General features: G+C 37.1%; 1 protein-coding gene across 4 annotated transcripts in view; it reads left to right on the forward strand.

Moving 5' to 3' along the window:
* The first annotated feature begins 2397 nt into the window (after positions 1-2397).
* Positions 2398-15444, forward strand: part of LOC114646167 (tetraspanin-32-like) — a 97750-nt gene continuing 84703 nt past the window's right edge. Inside the window, exons 1-2 of one of the 4 annotated variants that reach the window (XM_051923209.1) lie at positions 2398-2638; positions 4107-4221. In XM_051923209.1, coding sequence (XP_051779169.1) covers positions 2573-2638; positions 4107-4221 — 181 coding nt within the window. In that variant the 5' untranslated portion in view covers positions 2398-2572. The remainder of the gene's footprint in view (positions 2639-4106; positions 4222-15444) is intronic. The other 3 variants (XM_051923208.1, XM_028794194.2, XM_028794193.2) reach the window with 3 other exon arrangements.

The raw sequence follows: 15444 nt of genomic DNA on the forward strand, positions 1-15444 counted from the left end.
GTCCCAAGCTTGATCCTGGGGTTTTTGTTCCAACCAGATTCACTATCAGTCTTTTTTTATCTTCTCTTTTCCTGCATTCAGAAAAGAGAAGAGAAAAAACACAGCAGTATGATTTTTACATTTATAAGGCATTTAGAAATATTTCTAAAAATGCTGTACTCTCTTTTGTTGTTTTCCTATTATTTGGCCCTTCTTCTGTGTAGTTTGCTCCCTTCATTATATGCTAAGATTAAAAACAAGCAGACAAGACACCCGGGCAAACAACACTGAATGATGAAAGGCTGCAACTACTAGACCCGCTAATCAGTAAATAATGGATTCAACAGTTAGAACACCTGGAAAAGTAGAATGGAAAGTGGGATGAAAATATTGTTTAAAAGTAAAAAAATGAAAACTCTAAATTATCCCCATATACCTGCTTAGTGCAAACTTATTTTTGTAATTTCTCCTTTGACCATAAAACACAGAAACTATGAAATAACAGCACACTTAATTAGGTCAGAAGTCCAATTAAATACAAATAGAATTCCAGCATATTAGTGAAATATGACCTTTCTCGTCTGAACCCACTTTGACTTTTTGCCGATGCTCCTTTTCTAGACGTGTTGCTCATTCTTTTCCTTAATAATTGCTTCCATTAAATGGCCTGTGATGTACGATAAGCTTGCTGGCCCATAGGTACTTGAATATGTCCTATCACTCTTTTTATACAACAGGATTATAATTGGTGGCCTCTCATTCTATTCTTGAGGTATATGCTTCCTCAAAGGAATTTTCATGTTTCTTTCCTGGGATCCACTCATAGGCATTTGGGTTAACTGGTGCGGAGACCTAGGCTGCTTGTTACTTTTATTGCTGGGATTTGTTAACTTTGTCTTCAGGATGGTTTGATAAACATCAATTATTGAAAAAGATTTATGGTTGATATTCTACTGTTGCCATGAATCATAAAAAAGGTTATAATTTTTCAATAAAGTTTATTGATTAATCCTGGCTGTTCACACTCAGGTAGGCTAGTGCCATTACAGCGGAAAATGATTTTTATCAATTTCTGTTTGTTTTTGCAGTTTTTACTCTCTGAACCCACATTATCCACTGCAGAGTTATAAGAAGTCAGAATCTATACATTTGAATATACATGAGGTAGAACACATAATTGAAAGATGAATAAAGGGAGAAACATAAACTACAAACAGTAAACACAAAATAGCACAAGATGCTGTCCTGGGCCTACCTGCACAGGTCTTGGTGCCTATCCTTACAGTAAGGTAGTTCACTCAACTGCCATTCAAAGTATCATGGAAAGAATCTTGCTGCACTTCTCATCTCATATTGTTTCCCTGAGATTCTCTCTATCCCTGTTGTGGCCTCTCTTCCTCCTACCCTTGAGCCCTTGCCAAGTTCATCTCCCATGATACATCTAGATTCACTTAGGCTCTGGCTAAAGGACGAGTTTATTTCTCATCGCAGGAATCAGCTGTTGCCAAGCCTTTAATTACCTCTAGGATCAGGCCAGGGTTTGGTCTATAACACTCAGGACCAGCAGGCCACAGTGACTTCAGGCAACTCACTGAGTCTCCTGCACCCCTGCCCCTATAAAGGCCGGGTCACTTCAGAATCCTCCATCTTTCCCGTCCTATTAGGGTAATCCAATCACTTCTTCTCCTTCAAGACGATGTAGTGCCTTCAAGTGGGTTGCATAAAAATTCTGAGTCTCATGCCAGCGCTAAGGGCAACATCATTTCATTTCTCATATCCTAAGAAATTATGCTGCTCTCTACAGCCTAGGAACAGTTCAGAATTGACCTCACTGTGTATATTCAGTCTCATGTAATGAGGCGGGTACACTATAATTACACCTCACTTCAAGCCAGATATTAAGGGTGAAGCTATCTTGTCTTGAGACAAGGCTTTCGCTGGACTCTTCAGACACTCCTAGGTAGTTATACAAGAGGTCACACTTTTATCTGATCTAATGCTTTAATCTCTCCCTGCACTCTCATACCCAAGGCAAAATCAATTAACAGTGCAGCCATAAATATGGAGTCATATTCAGAACCACACCACTTTGTAAATATGAATCTCAATCAGTCACATAAAAAGCGTGCTTGTGTAGAAGTTGCTGTCAATGTGAAACCAAACCAATGCCACAACTAGGAATGGCCAATATTATGGCTACAGCCTTTCTTGGCACAGGCTGCTACTGGCTACAGATGACAGTATATGAGACAGCAACACGTCACTGATAACATATGAGTGTTTTTGTAAGATATGGCAGTCAGTCCTAATAGTTTTAATGTACTGTGGTGCTACTTCTATCCCATATCCTGTAAAGGATGGATCTTTATTTTCAGACTCAATTAATAATAGTAAAACAATCTATAAATAGGTCTTATGTGCCATTTCCTTTCTTGTGTCAGTTTTTACAACAGGGGCCACTTATTCCCAGAAGCCCTTTGTGGTGAAGCGAGGGAAGGCTGCTAAATAAGATAAGAAAAGCTTGTCAGAAGAAACAGACAGACCTAAAGTGTCACTGCTCACACGCAGGAGCTACGGAGCCATCTGGGTAGCAATGCAGATACAGTTTTGGGTGCGAGTGGCGAAAACCTACCTTTTGATAAACAACTTGTTCATCACGGTAAATATAAAAATCGTGCCTTTCTTCCATCTCATTATTTATGTGGCCTGTCTTCCCATGTAAGAAGCAATGCTGTCTGTCTCCTCTAGAAGCTCAGTTACAGGAATATGTTGTGAAAGTGTGCCTTGTTTGTGTAAGAGGTTCTGTGTTTGCTGGACAAGTGTGCTAGAATACGGTGGCAAGCTCTACTGTTGTTATGAGGATTCAGCTTAGCTGAGTTAATGAATATCCAAAGAAGAGCCACTAGAATGATTCCAGATCTCTGAGGGGTGTGAAGTATGAGGAAAGACTAAAGAAGCTGAGACCTTTCACATTAAGAAGGTGGTGATTAAAAGGTGGCCTCACAGCAGTGTTTAAAATTATAAAAGGAGACTAGATTAAAGTTGGTTCAGGATTCATTTCATACACACAGTTTAGGAAGATGGATGGACAGATGTTAGGAATTACTTTTTCACATAGACAACTATGAATGCATGGTGTATGTTACAAAGTACTGGCACTCCAATCATGACCATATTTTGGAAGCACTACATTAATGATAGAGGCAGCATGATGGTCTGGTGGTTTGAACCTTTGTCTCACAAATCCAGTATCCTAGGTTTGAATCCTGTGCCTAGTCATTGTCTATGTGTAGTTTGCACATTCTCTCTGTGTTTCAATTTTTCCTCCCTGCTGGTTAGGTAAACTGGTGATTCTAAACTGCAAAAGTTAATTCATCCCGTAATTCTACTTAGACCACTAAAGGGTTATTAGAATTTGCAGCTCATCATAGAAGCACAGACATATAGCATGAACCCACCTTGAATGGGATATCAGTTAACAAAATAATACACACAATATGGACAATTTAAAGTTATTGGTTAATTTAACGCATAGGGCTATGCAATGTTAAAGAAAACTGGCCCTTCAGACATGATGAAGACACTGTCACACAGACAGAAATGAGGTAGCAACACTTACTAGTGCTAGGCTGCATTACATTTCTTGTGGAATGAAATGAATGTTTTGTACAGTTAGTCCAATAGAGTGGTAAGAGACACGTATGAAATGTTTTTATTAGTCTTCCTCTTTGCACAGCAAAGTCATTTAACATTTAGGGAATGCCTAGAAATCTGTAAGAACTGCCTAAAGACTGCTTTAGGAGACAGAGCAGTTTGGTTTGGTTATCTCAGTATGTTACCACTACAGCTCTTAACAGGGCAAGGAGATTGAGAGTGAATGAAAATTTCAGCTCACACAATCAGCTTCCGTTGTTGTTTCACACTTGAGAACATTTAGCTCTTAGAAAATTATAGTAATCCAACTAATCAAATTAGCTGAAGCACCATTGCCAATCATGAAAATGTAAAAATGTGATTCATGACAATGCACATCTCCCCTTTGTCTTATTAGAACATATACAGCTTGCTCTTTCTTCTTGAGTCACTGAACCATCTCATGTACTTTCTGCTCTTCTTTCTCTTTTCAGCTGTTAGGGATTGTGATTTTCTCAGTTTCTCTACGGATCCACTTTGATGATCACTTCACTGTCCTCCAGAATGTGTACCTGCCGAACAACAAATTCAAAGGAATTCATTCCACAGGTAATGATAATAATAATAATAATAGTTATTTATCTTTTCCATGTAGGTGTTAATAATACCAGGCCACATTTAAGGGGCCTGTTATACTGTCAGAGACTTACTCCATCACGTCCTGAATTGCTGTTAGTGTGATATTACCTGTCAGAATAGGTTCTGAAAACAATCTTGAGGTTTGGAGGCAGGCTGCATAGTGGTAACGTTTAATTGTTTTCATTTAAAATCAAGCTGTAAGATGACGCTAAAATGTAGCTTTATATTGGCAGATACATTGCTATTGGTGTAAGCACTGCAGCATTAGGACCAGTACTGACTGTAGTCCACGTGATAGCTAAAGAACCGCCATTACTGTTAGTATTATTACCTAAAAGTAAGACCTAAGCCAACAGGTTTTTTCTTTGCACAGAGAACCATAGACACATGGAATAAGTTACCAAGTAGTGCGGTAAACAGAAGGACTTTAGGGACATTCAAAGTTAGACTTGATGTTATTTTTGCACGAATTAAGCGGATAGGACTGGTGAGCTTTGATCGGCTGAATGGCCTGCCCTTGTTTAGTCTGTTATGATGTTCTAACGTTCAGTTTACATCAGCAGGTGCTCCCTGCTGTTTTCTATTGTATTAGAAGGCCAAATGCATAGCTCTATTTTCTGCTTCTGCCACATAATCAAATAGATAATGATGTGGACTTTCACACTTATTGACTTAAACATTTTTCCGATTTACAGTACCTATTATAATATTTAATGTTTGTTATGACACATTTGTTGAACAAAAGCTGCTCAATTTTAGTACTATTGGCATCTAAAGTACAGTAAATTATGGCAGCGTACAATGTTTTTCTAGTCTTACTAGTCACACTCTTTTTTGTTTTTTCTGTCCTCCCTGGCCATCGGACCTTACTTTTATTCTATATTAATAAGTATTGCCTACTTTCATTGTTATATTTGTCTTTTTTCTCTTTCTTCATCCTGTAAAGCACTTTGAGCTATATCATTTTTATAAAAATGTTCTATATAAATAAATATTGTTGTTACTGTGTTATTAATTGCTAATCCATTTCAAGCCAAGGTGTATCTTTCTCAAATATTAAATTGTGTTGTTTATACTTACTAGTTATGTCAGGTATGCAAGTGTTTTTAAAATAGTTTGTTTAATCATATGCTTTACTTTCAGTTTAATATTCTTAGTACAGTATGTCTTGTAAGTGTTTATCCAGCCATACATTTTCTTAACACACTTAACAAAATTTTAATGTTGAGTCAGACAGCATCGAAAGTATCCCTGGATAATGCGGGCCATACACTCACACACACTTACTAAGTAACTCACACTTGACTAAGTATTTTAAACTACAAGTTTAAGATTTTGGTTTCGTTTTTGGAAACAAACAAAAAAAAAAAAAGATTTTTGTGTTTCTGAAATCTATATTTGTGTTGTTTCCTCAATTAATTTATTTGTCTCTAGAAACAAAGAAAATAATTGTTTGTATTTGTCATTTTATCAGGAAATTTATAATAGCCACGTTATTGTAAAATCATAATTCCTTGGCAGGGTTTCTTTTCCTGTAGGACTGAGTCTCCCATTTTTTTTATCTGTAATAAATATTCCTTTCGCTTGAAAATAATGCTTTGAACTATTTCTACATTATGTTGCATTTCTAAATGATTTCTCCATTTTGAAGATTGTCCAGATCATCATGAACTAACATAGCGAAACACCCCTTAATTAAAATGCGCACAATGGTATGTCCACCTGTTTTTGATCACAGTGTGCATTTAGGAACCTTTTCTGGCCAGATATGTTAGGCCTTACGTCCCTCTTTCTTTGTGTGTCTTGTTGCCTTTCTTCATCAGACATTGTAGCCGTCTTGCGGATGCTGAACAACATTTCACCTGGGCATGGATGTAGGACGCCGGATGTTTTCTCATTTTAAATAGATAGATTGTTTTTGTTGCCTACTCAGTACTTGCTATGTCTTGATTGTTAGTGTAATCTGTAAATTTTACTGACTATACCAAAATCTATGTGATTACTATGAATTAGAACGAATAACAGTCCAAAGTCAGACCTTACCCGGTGTGAATCATTTGTCATGACTGTCACTTTTAATATTTGTAAATGATTACTGCAGCTCTAAAAATAATTGAAGCATAATTTTGGGATTTCTGAGACCCATTATTCCCATGGTCACATTTATTTTTGGTTTCAATGCATTTTTACTTATGCTAGTATTTTTCAAAATTCTCCCATGGTGCTATATTGTATTTTATTAATGGGTGCCTCTATTTTTGGGACTTTATTCTTGGTTACTAAGGAAAGGTCAAAAAGAAGTGTGTTGAATGTGGCATCAGCAAGTCAAAGGAATAACGACCTGCATTGTGCATTTCCTGGTTGTCCTAGATTGAGGATTCAGCTTTAAAGATTCAGTATTCTGTTTGTTAGTTCATAATCTTTTATTTGCCTGACTATGATTTATGAGTACATTCAAGTTCATTTTGGCACAGTCAAGTGAATTTTTCTGGCTTTTGATCTTCTCACTTCTTTCTGTCTTTATGATTTTCTGTCTTAGATCCTGGGCTTAGTTTACTATATTTCTGCTCTTCTGGTTACAACCTTACCTTGCTTTATCTTTACCACCACTACATAATACTTCATTCACATATTTGTAAAAGAAGAAATAAATGGAATACCTCATATAAACAAAAACAAGCTTGGAGTCTGTAGATTTCAAAACAGGAGAGCCAGATATGCTTCATGCATTTGACAAAATGAAGACTAATAAACCCACAGGGCCAACAAGCTATTTTTAAGCCTTATTTAAGTACTTGGGGGCTTTGCATGCCATGAACTTTGTGGAGCTAATGGAACAAAATCTGCATAGAGTTTACTGGCTGGCCATGTGTTTACGTCAGTTTTTCTTTACATACTGTGACTATTCTTCCGTATCCCAATGTGGTGAATATAATTTGGCCAGTGTGAGTTGTTGATGCCTCTAATGTGCCTGATGTGCCAATTCCAACTTAGAACACACTCACTTACACAGCCATTTGGAGCAAATTTAGATTTACCATTTAACAATGCATATGTCTTTGGGGGTGTAGGAGGAAATCTGTCATATCTGGAGAAAACTCACAAAAACACTGGAAGAATATGCAAGATCTACACGAAAACTATGATTTAAACCCTGAACACTCGATCAGTGATGCAGCAGTGCCAACCACTGCACCACTTTAGCAAAATTGGTAAATAGATATGACCAATTACAAGATGATATTATATTCAGCATTTTTATGATGGAAGCTGGTATTGAAGAACAAAACATATAAAACTAAACAAAAATTAGTATGCATTCATGACTTTAAAGACCTCAGTCTATCCATCTATCCATCCATTATCCAACCTGCTATATCCTAACCACAGGGTCACGGTGGTCTGCTGGAGCCAATCCCAGCCAACACAGGGTGCAAGGCAGGAAACAAACCCTGGGCAGGGCGCCAGCCCACCATAAGACCTCAATCTAAAAATTCGTAAGTACGTATATTCATCTTATCCTTTTTTTTAAAAATATTTCAGAAATCACGGGTCCGTTAAAACGCTTGTTTTAATTTTTTTGTTCTGACCTTGTAATCATTCTGTAATTTTCTAAATTTAGCACAGAGGGCATCCAGGCATGGAATTCAAACTCAGGACACTGGATTGATGAGTCAGCAGTTCAGAGTGCTGTGCCAAAATGCTGCTCTAGAACAAAAGTGCCCAACTTAAGAAAAATCCCTCAGATATCATCAATGGTCCTTCATGGCTGCCAGTCACCAACAATGTTGAGCCTGTATCTACCAAAGGACATGCCTTATTGACAAATTTAGAACGTGTTTCTTAGCAATAGTAACCATGCATTGATATCAATAAGTGTTGATTGCACACGTCACTTTCTCAAATCTGAACAAGACTGTACCACTTAAGCTCCTTTTGAAGAATGGATTAAAACAATAAGTGTACATCACAACATACAATGAGCTTTTGGGTCAGATTTAGATTGGTTTTATGATTGAGCCGATTGATGTTATTGCCCATGTATAACATTTTATTTAAAAAATTATTCTTTTAAAATTGTGAGTCCAAATGAAGTAAAACATAACATATATGATCCTGAAAACATAAGAGTGGCATTCCACAGACAATACAAAGCAATTGCAATGATTTTAGAAATTTTTAATAAATGTGCTTTCAGGTCTTTATATAGTTCCACTCATATTCCTCTGAAAATGTATAAAGTTTTATAAAACTTCCTTTTAAACCATTTGAGGGGTTGCAGCCAAACCCCAGTGGCATTAAAGTAGAAAGTAAAAAGCAGCCCTGGACTGCCCGCCAGCCTATTGCAATGAAATTTCATCAAGCAGCAAAAGTCTGAAGCAAAAATATAGTGGCAGAATGGTTTCAGGACCAGGGTTCAGTTCCTGGTCAGGGCACAGTCTGTCGAGCTTATATTCATCTGTCTTCATGTGAGCTTTTATTAGAGGACTCTCACTTGAAATATGTATGTCAGATTAATTAGCATGGTGTGTAGAAGTGTATATGAGCTTGTCCTAGAATGTCCTGGCTCTTCACTTTGGGGTTTAATTCATCCTCTGGCTCGCTGAGACTTTGCTTTCAAAAATAAAATAAAACATGGATGAATGGAATGTCAAAGGTGAAGTCACTAAGTGGGTCTACAAATGGCACTTCTTGGGTGAAAAGAAGGAAGAGTAACTTTGCCTTGCATATATGTGAAGAGCTAAGAAATGGAACCACTCAATGAAATTCATAGATGTACAGTAGACCATTATTTTAATTATTAAATGTAAGGCATGGATTTAGTACTGTCATTTCTTTCAAAACTCAACTATCTCTAATAAATATGCTCTAATGTAAACGACCAGAAACCAGCATCTTAAGAAAAGTCTTGTCTTGAAAGAAGTCTCTTTTTATATTATATGTGCGGTTTAAGCCCTTGCTATAAAAAGCATGGGGTCCTAGAAACTATTGAAATCGTCAGAAAAAAAATTGAAATGTAGAAATGTCAGGTAATTGAAAGGAACTATTCTGGGCATCTCTCTCCTAGGTTTCATTTTACCGATGTGCTCGTCTCGCTTGCATAAGAGTTTCTCTCATTTATTGGCGGTTTTACTTTGGCAACAGAGTCGCTTTCTTCTTCCAACACGTTAACTTGGGGCCAACTTGCCGGCTTTGTGAGCTTCATGCTGTAGTAGCCTCTCACTTCCAGGCCGGACAAACAGACACACACACTTCCACGTGTAGATGTTTAGTTTTCTGTTTCCTTGGAGGTGGAGCCCTTACTCCGCCTCCACCTCTCACTTCTGGGCCAGACAGACACACACACTTCCATGTGTGTTAAATATCATACATCAATTTTAGGTCTTTATTTTATGGGTAAAAATAATGCTAAAACCTTTTATTGTGTTTACTGCCTTATTTTTTTTTTGTTTGCTTTGACATTATCTTTAGGTGCTGTTACATGTACCATGTTCGTTGCTGTCGTTATCACTCAGTGAATAAAATACTGTCAAAAACTTTTCTTAGTGATAGCTACCTTTCTATTTAAGTGGGCCTAGTGGCTGGTTATAGTAGTTTTTCTTCTTTCCTTTTTCTTTATGTTTGTTTTATCTCTTGTGCTTTACTCATCAGCTTTCTCTTGAGATTCTGGCTTTTACTACACTCTCTGTCTCTCATGATCATCTCACAGTCTTTTCCTAGCCACTCACATTAATACTTGGGCTTCCTTCTTTGCACTTAACAACTGAATGACTTGAGCATCTTGTAGACTCCAACAAATGCTATAAGCATGAAACTGAGAGTAGAAGTCATTAGGATTTCAAAAGCCAAACATTTACATTAATTATATGGCAAGTTTGAAGAGATTATCACCAACAGGTTATTGGTTATGTAAAAAGTAATAGGAAAAATGTACAGTGTGTGTACATGCAATTGTGAAGTAATGATATGTTAATATCCCTTAAGTCTTTTGCTTTGAATCATGGTCATGATGGGACTAATTCATGTAGTATGACAACATCTTTGCCCCAGTATAATTATTGCCATATGCAGAATTCTGTTGTACTGACAACTGCAAGATCATTCATGTATATACATGGTGTGTTTTATAAATAGTATATGTATATACTAAGGTTTTAGTTTATTATGTAAAACATACAACCCCACCTTCACAAAAACTCTACATTCCTACAGATGATAGCAGTGTGTGGTATACATAAAGCAGACCAGCTTTCCTAGTGGTGTTCAAATGAGCATTGGAATGAGCAAAGTGAGTGAGCTTAGTGACTTTGAACATGGCATGGTATTACAAGGATTCTCTTAGCAAAGCATTTGAAAACATCAAATCTTGCCAAACATTTATCTCTTGCCTATGCCGATATCTCACAATAGTTCAGAGATTGACAGGTGTGAAATGGCAAAAACAAGAAAACATAAGACAAATGTATTTCAGAGGTTTAACAAGTGGAGCACAGGAGTTCACAAAGAACACTTTACTGAAGCTTGTTAAAAGAACAAGCACAAAAACAAACAAATTCAAGCCAAACCATTGTGACTGTATAAAGTGTGAGGCCAAGCACATATTAAATGACGTTAATCCCCAATCTATTCTACGTGTTGCGTGCAGTTTAATTAATGTTCATTTCACTAATAATATTTAAAAGATTCCAAATGTATACATTGAATGCACTTATTTAAATGTAAATTTCACAAAAGTTACGAACAATTAAGTAAGTATTGGCACTAGGCACATTGGTTTTATTATCTTCTAAATGGCTGTCATTATGGCCTTCAATACACAACAGTTTCAAGGGTTTACACAGAATAGTGTAAGAAGCAAAAAACTACCAAAAACCTAATAGTGATATACGTGAACCTCTGGATAAAAATAACTTGTTGATCATATTTGGTCAAAGGTGACTGGTGGGGATCATACAAGTGAACAGACTGGCCACCACCAGGCAAATAACATTTGAATTCATCAAGTCATCTTAGAATGCATTGATCTTTGAACTTTTTCTCCAGTGGTCTGCAGCAGCCAAAGGCCGTGTTGACTGCCGATATTGTCAGAAAAAATATAAATGTCCAGTGGGCACAGCAGCATCAAAAACAGACTGGTGAGGTGTGGGAAAAAGTTGCTTTGCTGTGTGAATCCTGGTGCCTTTTGCACCATGCCAATGAAAGGATCTGAATCGATGAAAATGAGTCCATGCAGGCATCCATGTTTTGGTGTCAATATACTGGCTAGTGGTGGCACTGTGATGATGTGGTGAATGTTTTCCTAAGCAATATATCCAGCTTCTTAATGAACTAATTAATGCCCAGAAAGATTCCTGCTGAAGACCAAAGGAGGCATGACATGCTTCTAGATTGGTGTAACTAATAATCTAGCAGCTCATCTGCACATATATGTAATGCAAATTTTTATTATAGTCAATATTTGAAATTGTATATATATTTCATGTCTTTTATTGGAATTGTACTACTGTCACTGGTTCATGGGAGATATGTATTTAAAGCCAGCAGCATGTTAAACAATTTCTTTTCAGAGAGGATGACTATCCTTCACTATGAGTACTGGTATTAGTAACTTAATTCAAATTGAAACAAAAAGTATAATACTAGCTCAAAAACATCTTTGCAGTTTAAAATGCTGTTGGCTAATCATTTGTTATTCTGAAGATATGGCTGTTTTGGTAAACAATATTATATTAGGTACAAAATCTGATTTTGGTCTTCATACTTAAACCTGACGCTATTTCTTCAAGCTGGCAGCACATTACATGACTTTTAGTCAGAGAGAATGTCAAACTTTGCATCTGCAGTTGCTAAATCTCATCGCCTTGAGGATGTCAGATTACTTGACTAAAAATAGCAGGTTATGAGAAATGACATGCCTTGATGAGGACTTTCCAGCATGGTTCACAAGCTCACCACATGCTGACAGCCAGTTAATGTCCTACCTGACAACATTGGTGCAGGTACGAATGTTCTCCAGGTATGGAAATGTTCATGTGCAAGCTCAGCATTGAATTTATCTTAAACATTTTGTTGTGGTATGACAAACGAAAGAGCTTGTGTTGTATTTTTTGTGGTCCAAAACAGCCACATTCCTTATTTCTCTTATTGTACTTCCAAGTTAGCTCTCATTATTTGTCAGCTCTCGCACCCACAGATCTCACAACTGACTTAAGACAAAATCACAGACTATCACATACCAATCTGACTGGTTCACTTGCATATCAAGCCACACAAGTGACAGTGACAGCAGCATGCCATGACTGCACCCCACTCACTAACATTTAAAAATAAAGCCAGAACCTGAGAAATACTGGAAAAATGATGAAATCTGATGGTGCCTTAAGATTTTCATTTTACTATTGTGATGGACGGCCGGCAACTCATCCCAGCCGACACATCCAGGCCGCTAGATGGCGTCTCCCCTGCAGCATACAAGTATCCAGGATTCCCGCAGGGCACCATGGGAGATGGAGTTCGGTTTCACAGCCCTGTTGGCAACCCTGGGGGCCACCGTGGGATGCTGCAGGAAGACAAGGGGATTTTTATTTTCCAAGTCACGGGGACAGAAGAACTGAAGTACTTCCGGGCTGAAGAAAAATATAACTCTTTATCTGACCCGGAAGTGCTATGGAATCACGTGGACTGAAGGACAGGAGCACTTCCAGGTCAAGGACTATTTAAAGGACTGTGGGAAATCCAGCAGGAGAGCCGGAGTTGGGAGGAAGAGTGACAGAGCTGCTGGGGGTGGAGGAGTGATTTATTGTATTATTATTGTGATTATTGATTGATTGTATTGAGTATTGTGGAAGCGGAGGTGCTTTGTGCACATTATTATAATAATTAAAAATTTTACTGGGACGTTTACCTAGTGTTTGGGCGTGTTGTCTGTGGGTTTTACGGGTCAACAGCGACCCCTAGTGTCACACTATATGCTAAAAAACTTGAACTTAAAAAGTATATATGGTTGTTATAGCATTGCATTGGACACAATCAGTGCAGATGATTGAGGAAATGGTGATAAAAACAAAAGTAGGGATTCATTGTTCTTGTGCTTACTATTGACGGCAGTTAGTCAATTAATGAAAATGAACAACTAAATATAAAACAGTCATTTTAACACTACAACCACTTTTATCTCATGCTTTTCAATTTCTTAACCATGTGACTTTACACACTTTTGCATTCTGATCCAAAGACATCCATCTTTTAAAATTAAGTTGGGGCTATAAGCTGGAAATACCTTAAAATGTAATCTGCCAAATTTCTTGCAACTCCGAGTTTGCATTACTATTGCATTGCTCCTATTGTTTATTTGGCTTTAATGGTAATTACTATAGTGTAGTTAAATGTTACTTTGTGTATTTAAATAACAGATTGTTTTCATGGTGCTGCAATTACAGCATAACATTTTTGGTGGAAATATGTTTTGGTGTTAATATGAAGAATGTTATTGGTATTTCTGACAGCACATCGTTGCAGCAAGTGGTGTTGTTTTGACTCTGATCTCTCGGTGCTCATATGGGCTTCCTCCTGAGACTCCTCTCTCCTCTCTTGTCCAAAGACATGCAGTTAGCTTGATTGGCAGCTACAGTATAATGTACTTGAGTGTACCTTATGATAGATTGGCACCACCTTGCAGGGCTGGTTCCAGTGTTGCACATGATGCTGCTGGGATAGGTTCCAACTTGATGTGATACAGTACTTGATATTAATGATCCATAAAGTGAATGGATAGACTGGCATAAATAACGATGGCTTGAGCATTAGTATCATTTTTAAATACTGCAAAGACTTATACATTATGAATAGTGCCTATGAGCCTGGCATTAGGACAGTGCTTGTTGTAAGCAGTTACTCATGCCATTAGTTATGCCAAGATTTGTATTAGTTTATTAGCTCTGCAGCCCTCATGTTGCAGTTATGGTAGAAATGTTGCAATCATTTATGGCATAAATATGTTTTTGATGTTATATTTATTTTATTTGCAAAGCACTGTATCAGTGCATGCACCGAACCTCTCTCTGTTATTTATTTTCATACTAATTCCTAATTAGTTTTTACATTGTTACCTATGTAAGTAGAGCTATTATTAGGTATACCACTGATACCCCTTTTGCTTTCACTCGCATAATCAAATCATCTGTCCAACATTCCACATGTTGAATTTGAATTTGAATTTACTTTTAATGTGCACACATTTGCTTATGAGCCTGGCGTGCCGTTTAATAGTTAAAATATGCAACGTGAACAAAAAAACTTGAAATATAGACAGAGAATCGATCGTCATGCAATATGAACAAACTATTACTTTTCGCCCATTTTTTATGGCACTATTTTTAAAATGGAAAATTCTCTCACAGGCTATATAGCTCTTGTTGGGTTTTATAACTATACACACAATATGGTCATTTCCAATGGATATGCTTAACATCAAGCTGCTTTCCCTTTAGCTCATTAGAATCGCCTGAATTGGTGAGGATGGATAATTACTTCACCACCCAAATGCAAACTTAATGTTTTTGCCCCCATGATACTTTTGCATTATTGGCAATAGTTGTAAATGTGTAATGGTTAATGTAAAAATATTTAAATAAATAAATTAGCATCTTAAGCTTATTTTAGTTTTTATTAATTTTGAACCATCTCTGATTTTTCTTGTTCTAAGATGTTTGCATTGGGACTGAGCAATAGGTTTCTTGAAGTGAGGAACTCTACAATATGAGAAGATCTAGGCATAGATCATAGTGTCTAGGCATAGTGTTTCTCTAGAAGGAAAGAAGTGTTTTGCGGTGTTGGGTATGTAATTATGAAGTACAGCAAGCACCATCCACGGAGAAAAGATGTAGGAGCTCATATTTGCCAGAAAGCACAAGGTAATTCCCAGCATGAGTTGGCTAGTGTGGCCTTGGTCAATGCAGCATGCAGATGTAATGTGAACATGGATTTTATTGTGTTTCAGTGACAGTCAGTTCTGAGGACTTGTAATAGAAAAAGCAAAGTTATGAAGGAACTCATGACCAAGGAAGCTTGAGCGGTTAGCTTATGGTATACTAGAATCTTATCACATTGGCCAAAGTAGCACTGAAGTAAGTGGAAAATAGATGGAATGTGATTCTCATAAAATACCCCCTCTGCAGTTTTGTAATTCTACTT

Source organism: Erpetoichthys calabaricus, chromosome 2 (genome assembly GCF_900747795.2).
Source record: "Erpetoichthys calabaricus chromosome 2, fErpCal1.3, whole genome shotgun sequence".
Lineage (NCBI taxonomy): Eukaryota > Metazoa > Chordata > Cladistia > Polypteriformes > Polypteridae > Erpetoichthys > Erpetoichthys calabaricus.